Source organism: Anser brachyrhynchus, assembly GCF_964034855.1.
Source record: "Anser brachyrhynchus genome assembly, chromosome: 15".
NCBI lineage: Eukaryota > Metazoa > Chordata > Aves > Anseriformes > Anatidae > Anser > Anser brachyrhynchus.
Genome location: NC_137733.1, coordinates 5,456,911 through 5,466,131, shown reverse-complemented (window position 1 = coordinate 5,466,131; position 9,221 = coordinate 5,456,911). Strand labels below are relative to the sequence as shown.

Sequence of the window (9,221 nt, the reverse complement as noted above, 5' to 3'; positions counted from 1 at the left end):
GCAGCCTGTCCTCTCTGCCCTGAGTCCTGCTGGCAGGGCAGGTGATGGGCAAGGGAGGAGAAGCTGAGCGTCTCCAGGTCTTTTATTTTTGGGTCACCTGGACTCTGCACCAGGAGAGGCAATGCCTGTGCCCTGCTCCCTGGTGAGCACAGCTTTGTGGGACTTTTGCCACCAACCCTCCGACAGGGCTGGCTTGCCCCAGGGCACTGCAGCTTTGCATCGGTCCTGCCCCAGGCGGCAGCACCGGTCCGTGTAAACCTGAGGTTCTGGAGAACCAGACCTTGAGAAAGGTCTTCCCAGTGGAGCTCCTGGGGCTGGCCTCTGCAGTGTGGGGTGGTCTCCACCCGTTCAGTCCATACATGCACCGGGATGATGGAGCAGTCTGACCTCCTAGTGCTACTGCGCAAGGAAAGGGGCATGGAGAGCTGGCAGCAGAGCGTTTCCAGCGAGCAAGGAAGAGGCAGGCCCTGGGCACCAGAGGAGGGAGAGCCACGAGCTCAGACAGCAACGCCTGTCAGAAGATTTTTTTCAAGGGAAAAAAGAGACTAGGACAGGAGAGCGAGGAACAGCATGCCCAGAGCAAGAAACCAACCTCTTCAAGCTCCTTCAGGCAACAGGCACCTGTGCGAACCCCCTCCGCTTTGCTCCTCATTAAAGGTTTGTCATTACTGCATTACTTTTAATACACTCTTAGAGAAGACCCACACACACACACCCATGCGTGCACACGCACACTCAAAGGGGACCGTTGCCAAAATATACACTATAGACAGAAGAGTCCGTTCACACTATATATATGTACAGAGTCTCTGAGTGCAGCCCGGCAGTGCGTAGCCAGGCTGGGGCTGGGGCTGGGGCACGGGGTGGGCAGGAAGCCCTCAGGGCTTCACGCACTTCCCTTTCTTCTCCCGCCGCTGCAGTTTCCGAAGGCGGCGGGTCCAGGCGTCCCGCCACTGGATGACCAGGCTGTTCTTGTCGGCCATCAGTCCCGGCCGGTCGGTGGAGTTTTCACTGATCCCCATCACCAGGTACTTCTTACTGATCTGGATCTTGGGGCACTTGCAGGACAGGTCCTTCAGGTGGATCCACAGGAAGTTGTCGCCGCGCTTGACCCGCTCGTCGCGGCACTTGTAGACAGAGAGGATGTTGATGGTGAACTTGGCCCAGTTGGCCACCGTCTCCATCTCCAAGATGTTCACTTGGACCACTGAGGGGAAAGAGGGAGAGGCAGGGTGACAGGGATGTGCCGCCTTGGGTGAGGGGGAGGCTGCCACCTCCTGACGGGAGCTGCCCGTCCCCTGGGGAGCAGGAGGGGGCCCTTACCGTAATCCTTCTTGCAGTACTTCTTCATGTTAATCTTGTAGTTGCCTTTGGCTGGTTTGCAGTAGGAGTCGCAGTCTGCAGAGGAGAAGCGGAGGGGTAAGTGTGAGGGTGTGCAGTGCAGCACCGTGCACGGGGTCCTGTCCCACCACGGAGGAAGGGGCCTTGGAGGTGACACAGGAGGAGCCAGCCTGGGGGGGTTCCCCAAGACTGTGAGCCAGGCCCGGGACTCTGCTAACAAGGGGGTCCCTGAGCCTCACTGCACCCCCACAGCTCACACGGACTGGGGAGGGCCCCGCTGAAGCCCCCAAACCGCAGCACTAAAGCCCCAGCAGCTGGGAAGTGAAACCACCTCGGGCAGGCAGTGTCCCCTTCTGTGCCAACAGTGCCGGCGTCCTGCAGGATAAATCGGCTCCGGGGTGGTGGAGGGAGCGTGGGAGGCAAGAGGGGGTGGAAGGACCCCAAGGGAACGTCCGACTGCAGACTGAGGGACCTAGGGCCTGGATCGTGATCCTCAGGGGCGATTCAGTGCTCAGGGGCCGGCACAGCTGGGAGCGTCCCCATGGGCAGCTCCCTCTGAGCCCCGCTCTTGGTGGGGCCCCAAAGCCCCCAGAAGGATTTGGGGACAGGGGGAGCCAGCAGGCAAGGTCACTCCCAGCTGCCCTCAGGCTGACCGAGCATGGCAGGGAAGGTCACCACGCCGTCCTCCTGTCCTCCCTGCATGCGTAGGAGCACAGAGCACCCCTCCCTCCCTGCAGCATCCCTTCCTGCTGCTCCCCGGCCTCCGGGAGAGGCTCATGTCCTCATGGAGGCTTTTTTTTTTTTTTTTTTTCCCCTGTGCATTTCTAAAGGCCCCAGATTTGCATCTCAAGCAGAGGGAGGGCAGGCCAGGAATGCCTCTCTCCTTCTCCCCAAAGGCTTTGATCCAACAATCGCCCGAAGCAGCCCAGTTCTCCTCCTTTCTTTGCCCCTGCCGTCTTCCTTTGAACATCTCAATTTGTCTCTTTCCAAACGGCACGTTTTTCTAAGCCCATCTTTCTTCCTTTCTCTCCCAGGTTCTCTGTCCGGCTTGGCAGAGCCGGCCCCAGCCCCGGGACGAGCGGGCAGGCTCTGAGCTCTCTTTGTCTGCGGGTTGCCACAGCGATGGCTCGGGATGGAGGCGGGGGACGGGGGGAAACAGCAGCACCCGGTGCCAAGGGCAGGACGGGGGAAGAGGGAAGAAAGAAGCCCAGAAGCACAAAAACGTCCCGAGCTCTGCTGCTCCCCTTTCTGCCCGGCTCTCTTTCGGTGGGGACTTTGTGCCGCCCAGTCCAAATTTGTCAGTGGTAGAAGGGGCTCAGCACAGAGCTGATTCCTGGCGGAGGAGGGGTTCAGCCCTGCTTTTCGGCTCAGGCCCCATGTCACCATGTCACCCCTGCTTCACCACCCCACTGCTGGGCTGGAACGGCCACCCTGTCCCTGTCCCTGTCCCTGTCCCTGTCCCTGTCCCTGTCCCTGTCCCTGTCCCCATCCCCGTCTCAGCAGGTTACCCCAATCCCCAGCACCACGGGTGCAGAGAACTGCCAGGATCACCTGCCCTCTAGAGCTGAGCCTTTCTGTACCAGCATGACTTTTTAACGCCACAAGCTGTAAAGTCATCTATGGGGGCAGAAAAGGCGTTTTGTGGATTGGAGAGTTTTTTTTTTTTTTTTAAAGAAATCAAAAGGGTTCCAAGGGAAAAGAGGGGAACATAAAAAAAAAAAAAAGGAAGGAGGAGCAGCAGGAGTGATTAATAGCAGCATTCTTCTTGCAGCTCGACAGAGTGCCCGGAGTCGTGGCCACATCCCTGCCCGCGAGCTCAGCGCAGGGACAGAGCTGAGGCCATGGGTGGCTGTGGGGACAGGCCCCAGGGGCACAGCATGCTGCGGCTGGTGGCACGCAGCATCTTCAGAGAGGGCCACGCTTTTAGGTGCCTCTGAAGAGAAAACCCCGCTGGGGCCGCTTTCAGCTCCTTGCAAATCTGGCTAGAGCTGCCTGAGCCAAGCTGCGTTTTCGCAAGGACACGCAAGACCATATGGGCTCGCAGTCCCCCCCGCTGCTGGAGACGGGTCTGGGAGCTGAGCCACGGCAGCAGCCAGCCAGCGCCACACAATGCAGGGCCAGGCGGCGAAAGCAGGCGGCCGCGGGGCACGGAAACCCCACTGGGTCCGGCCCCGGCCACGGCCCTTCCACGGGTCTGCAGCCGCTGGCTCCTGGGCAGAGGAGGGTGGCAGGAACCGGAGCGGCCGGCAGCATCCAGCAGCAGGATGGGTGCTGGATCGGTCCTGAGCCGAGCCCGTGGGGTGATGATGCGCCGGGGGGGCGACGGCGTGCTGGGAGGTGATGAGCTGCGGGACAGCCTTGGCCAACCTGCCAGACCCCCAGCCCTCCCCTGGCTCTGTGCGCAGGAACAAAGGAGAGGAATAAAAGAAGAAAAACAATAACTGCCCTGGGCTCCTGCTCATGATTAACATCATAAAACTGTGATTCTGAAGAGCCAGAAATGGTATGTGAAATTAACGATTTGGGATTTTTTGGGGACATTTAACCTCAGCTTTATGCTGAGGAACATTAGTCAAATATAAAACCAATTTCTGCTCAATTTATGTTAGAAACTTGGGAAAAAAACTAAGACGACCAAGTAACTCGAGGCATTTATTGCCCTTCCTTGCCTCTGCACACAGGACTCCCTCACCACACGTGGGCTGGGTGCAGGGGACAGAAATGACCATGCCAGGGGTGCCGGGTAGGGTCTCATCCCCATGCCTCTCACCTGGACAAGACCGTGGACCACGGTGGGCCCCATCCTCCCATTCTCCATGGGGATACCCACTACCAGGGCATGGGTTGCTGCTCTTCCCACTGCACGCTCTCCGTGATGGCAAAACTGCCAGGAGAACCTGCTGTCAGAGGTTCTCCTGCTATCGCAGCTAGTGGAGAAGCTGCTTTCATGGGCACCTCCCTTGTCCCAGAGCATCCCTCACCTTCCCATCTCCCCTACAGCCCTCCCCATGTGGTGTTACACGTGCTACAAGGATGCAGAAAGGTCCAGTGTAACCCCAATAGCTGCCCTAAGCAGCCTAAGCAGCCAGACCTCCCCTCCCAGCCGCCCTCCTGCCCACCTCTCTGCCATGTCCAGGGCATGCGGAGGGGCCGGGGGTAGCAGAAGCTGTGAATGTGTACCCACACCCCTTGAGATGCTGCTGCAGCCCTGGGACATGCCAATTGCCCACCGAGGTACCGCTGCAGCCCTGGGACAGCCCCCAGCCCCAGCCGGCAGGCATCGGCAATGTGACCCACATCCCATTCCGTCCCACGCCTGCGCGGGGGGGGGAGCGCATGAGAGGCGGTGGGTTTGCACATCTGGTTTACTTCGCCTCGCCTTGAAAAAAGAAGGAATATTTTGTTTTAAGAGAGATGTAACTTAATTAGGTGTTACGGCTACAAATCTTTTACTGCTGACTTTGAATTCCTTTAAAGACCTGTTTTGCACTCCACTAGTTTTGTTAATTCTGCTAACAGGGAACAAGATTTTTATTTTTTTTTTTCACTAAGTGGAAAATATTTTAGAATAATAACAATAAAAATTACAAGAAATGGACGCAGGACGTTTTGCTGCAGAGCGAGTCTGCGCTTGGGCAGGGATCAAAGCCGGACCTCAGCGGCTGCGAGGGCCCGGGGAATGCGATGCAGGGGATGGGATGACAACGTCAACGCAAAGCCCAGATGTGAGCAGGGCCAGCAGCCGGTGGGGGGGAAGCACCTGAGCAGCAGCAGCCCCGAACAATGCCCCCCTGTTCCTGCGGGCGGCCGCAGCCTGGCACACCTGCTGCTGAGCACGGGAGGGGAGCAGGCTCCGGGGCTCCCAGGGGGGCCAGAGCAGGGGGGTGCGGGCAGCGGGCAGGGGGCAGGGTGTTGGGTGCATTGCCCTGGCCAGCCCCTGGCGGTGTTTGATCCCCCTGAATAGGTCCTGCAGGACCCAGGCTGGGTCCCTGGAGAAGGCCGGGGGCTAAGCGAGCTACTTTGCATTAAAGATATTTGAGCTAGAAGGCAGAAATCTTAAAACAACAAAGCCACAGATAAAACTACAGGCTGTTTAACACAGAGCTGCTCCGCTAAAACAAAGTAAATACCAGGGTCGCTATCAAGTGGCATTTATTTTTATGCAGCTGAAAATATCAGACACAATTCTAAGAATATTCCTACTTATACAGCACTGGAGGGGAGTCACCTTGATTAACTCTGCTCTACGAGTCGCTCTCTGTTTGCAATAAAACTGTCCAAATCCCCTCCATTTTCCTTTTCCCAAAGCCCCTTCTCCAGTGTTCCCAGTTCCCAGTCAGGATCTCCATGGCCAAAAACCAAAACAAGCCAGAGAACAGCCTTGACTTCACTTCCCACCAACCTCCATGAGAAAAACAGAGGAAAGGAAAGAGAAATGCCTGTGCCCAGCCCCTGGCCTTTCTGTGGGGTTGAGTGGAGAGGAGACCCCAAATGTCCTGGGTGCACCTCCCGGTCCCTGCGGGAGCCAGGCACAGCCCTTGTGGTGCCAGCCCCACTGCCCGAGGAGCAGATATGCCAGGGTGATGGGGGGACAGCTGGGCTGTGCAGGGGGTACTGGGGAAGGGGAGAAGACCCCATTATTCCATTGCCCTGCGAGCTGGGGGACCGGCTCAGACCTGGACAGCTTCTCCATGCCTGGACAGAGCGTGTCCCATGTCACCATGTCCCTGGGGAGACTCGGCAGTCCGTGCCCGGCATGGGGCTCCTGAGCCAGCCCACGGCCACTCCACGGGCTGGTGAGGGCAGCAAGGCCCTGACAGCTGCTCCCTGTGTTGGCATCCCTGCTTTCACAGCAGCACAGGACCACAGACTGGCCGAGGTGGGAAGGGACCTCTGAAGATCACCCAGTCCAACCCCCTGCTGAGCAGGATCACCTCGAGCATGTTGCGCAGGATCACATGCAGGTGGGTTTTGAATATCTCCAGAGAAGGAGACTGCACAACCTCTCTGGGCAACCTGTCCCAGTGCTCTGTCACCCTCCCAGTAAAGATGTGTGCTCGTATTCAGATGGAACCTCCTGTGCTTCAGTTTGTGCCAGTTGCCTCTTGTCCTTTCACTGGGCACAACTGAAAAGAGACTGGTTCCATCCTCCTGACACCCTCCCCTCAGATATTTATACACACTGATGAGGTCTCCCCTCAGTCTTCTCTTTTCCAGGCTAAACAGGCCCAGTTCTCTCAGCCTGTCCTCATACGACAGCTGCTCCAGTCCCCTGATCATCTTCGTAGCCCTTTCCCTTCCCAGAAGGGACACAGAAACCCCTTCCCTGAGAAAGCCCTGGAAGGTCAGTTGGTCCTTTTCTAGAAATACATATGATTTCCAATCAATTTTTTCACTAAAGGCAAGCCAGTGTCTGGCACAGCGGGTTTGGAGAGCTGTCTTGGCACTCTTCCTGGGTGTCTGGAGGGAGCAGAGGGGGCAGAGGGGGATGTCCCTGGGAAGGGCTGAGGCCAGGGGGTACAGAGCACTTACCCGCAGGTGCCTCTGTGCTGGTGACCAGGGAGGTTGGGTTGATGGCAGGGATCTCTGGAAGAGAAAAGGGGAAGATGTCTTAAAGAAAGGGGTCCCCAGCCCTAGGGGACTAGCCCAGGGCAGCTGCCCCCTCCCTGCCCAGCCTGGGGCAGCTCCTCTTGTCAGTGCCCTTGGGTGGGACCTGGCCTGTATGGGACCTTCCAGCCCTGGCCACCTTGCCAAGGGACTTTGGGTCTGTCTGGAGCCAGGGAGGGCTCTGGGGATGAAGCATAGGCAAGAGCCACCCACAAACACGGTGCAGAGGGGATTTGGTGGATCACCTCCGGGGAGCTCACTAAGAGAGACGACGGATTGGGTGAGCCTGACCTGAATATCACAGGCCATAAAATACCCCTGGAGACACCCAAACCAAGCTTAATAAATTGGGACGAGCTGAGACACTGACACTGCAACCCCAAGAGCCTTGAAATGCTGCTGTGGAGGGGACAGATAGTTTAAACCCTGCTGCCACCTCCAGCAGTGCTAGTGGGTGCTGCAGGGAGGGACGCTGTTCCTCTGGCCTTTGGGGTAGAAGCAGATCCACTGAAGAACAGTGCTTTTGCAGTAGCTTCAGCGCACTCAGGACCTGACCATGCCCAGCTGTGTGTGCAGGTGGAAAGCACAAACCCCAGGGGCCCTCCAGAGCCCCCAGCTGGCGGGATGGATCCGGCCACCCTGCCTCGGCAGGCACCCCAGCCCGTCGGGGGACTCACTGATGCAGGGGGCCACGGGCGAGCGGCTCTGCTGGAAGCCCTTGGCGCAGCGGTTGCAGGTGAGGCCGGTCACACCATCCTTGCACGGGCACTGCCCCGTCGTCTGGTTGCAGGTCTTGCCGGCGGCACCGACCGGGTGGCAGTCACAGGCTGGGTGGGAGAAGGAGGAGAGGCTACGGTTACACGGGAGGCAACGAGTGGCACAAGCCCAGGGCTCAATCGTGGTCCCCTTGGGCAGCCACTGGGCTGCACTGGGCCCAAGCAGCCTCCCTGCCTCTGCTGCGCAGGGTGGGCAGGGGAACAGAGGCAGCACGGGGGAGCCCTGGGCTGGGAGGCGGTGGGAGAAGGGCAAGGTGTCCCCAGCTTGGCCTCCAGCCCCCATGGGACAGCGGTGCAGGGCCGAGCTGTGGGGAGAGCCCACGGGGGTGGGGCCCTCTGAGCTGCTCCCCCATGGAGCTGAACCAGCTTGGAGGTTCTGCACGGCCTTGGGCCTTGTTTTGGTTCTAGGATGGTCTGAAGTGGGTCTTCTCAATGCTTCCCAAGCTCATGAGCCCCAACACCTCTCCTGTCTTCTGGAGGAGACCTTCCTGTTTGCTGGAGGGCACTGTCCCTGCGACTTTCCACCACAGCCTCCCCAGGGGACAAGCCACACCTGACCTGGGTGGAAGTTTGTTTTCCACCCTCAGGATGGATCTGAGGTGGCTCACCGTCACACCACAGGCTCGTAAGCTGGATGGTGGACCCACCGGGGCTTGCCCATGAGGAGGGATGTGGGAAGGAGAAGACAACACTCAGTCAGGAGAGGGCCCTCCCATCTGCCAGCCCAGGGCTGGGTCTGGCTATGAGCTGGAGGAGGTTATCTTGGCCTCCATCAGTGTAAGAGTTGAACGTGATTCCAAAGCAAAACAAAAACATCTCCCCCCGCCTGCCCCCGCAGCCCCTCGATGTTATCGTTTCCCTAATTTTCACCAGATGGGGCTGGTCGCAGCACCACGGCACGGCTCCCCGGGCTTCTCCTGCACGGTGAGAAACAAGAGCAAGCGGCCTCTAATGGGGACCAGATGCTGCGCTTCTTATCAGATCCTGGCTGGGGCTGGAAACGGACGTGTTTCTGACAAGGATATTTTGGGGGCTCAGCTGTGATAACAAATGGCAGCGAGTGAGAGGGCCTCGGCGTGACGTGGGGAACACAGGGCCTTTCTTCAGCCACAGACTGCTCCTGCCGGGGCCACGAGCACCTCCACGGGTCCCATGGGCTTGTCCAGCTCTGGGGCAGCCGCCGACAGCCGCCTCGTCAGCGTGCTCCAGCCCCGCGGGGTGAGATGCAAAGCCAGCAGCAAAGTGCTGGGGCCAGGCCATGGTGCTTGGCAGCTCTCCGTCGCTTGCACGTGGCCTGCAGGTTCCTCCGTGCTGGCTCTGCGGGGTCTTGGAGGACACAGGTGCCCTTGACGAGCTGGCAGGTATGGCTGCTCCTGGAGAACGGCCACCACTTTGTCTCTCTTCAACCAGCAAAGGCTTGAATATCTGTCAGCGAGGCTGGGCACAGAGTGCTGACTTCTCTCACCAGCACCTGGCAAAGCCCTGCCGCCCGAGAAG

The 9,221-nt window shown here is 58.9% G+C and overlaps 1 protein-coding gene across 2 annotated transcripts in view; it reads right to left on the bottom strand.

The window, feature by feature from the left end:
• Nucleotides 1-780: 780 nt before the first annotated feature.
• The window catches only part of NTN3 (netrin 3), a 30,495-nt gene continuing 22,054 nt past the window's right edge, over nucleotides 781-9,221 (bottom strand). For both annotated transcript variants that reach the window (XM_080556785.1, XM_080556784.1), the window contains exons 4-7: nucleotides 7,626-7,775; nucleotides 6,874-6,927; nucleotides 1,324-1,398; nucleotides 781-1,207 (exon numbers count right to left, since the gene is read on the bottom strand). In XM_080556785.1, the coding sequence (XP_080412911.1) occupies nucleotides 879-1,207; nucleotides 1,324-1,398; nucleotides 6,874-6,927; nucleotides 7,626-7,775 (608 nt within the window). In that variant the 3' untranslated portion in view covers nucleotides 781-878. The remainder of the gene's footprint in view (nucleotides 1,208-1,323; nucleotides 1,399-6,873; nucleotides 6,928-7,625; nucleotides 7,776-9,221) is intronic.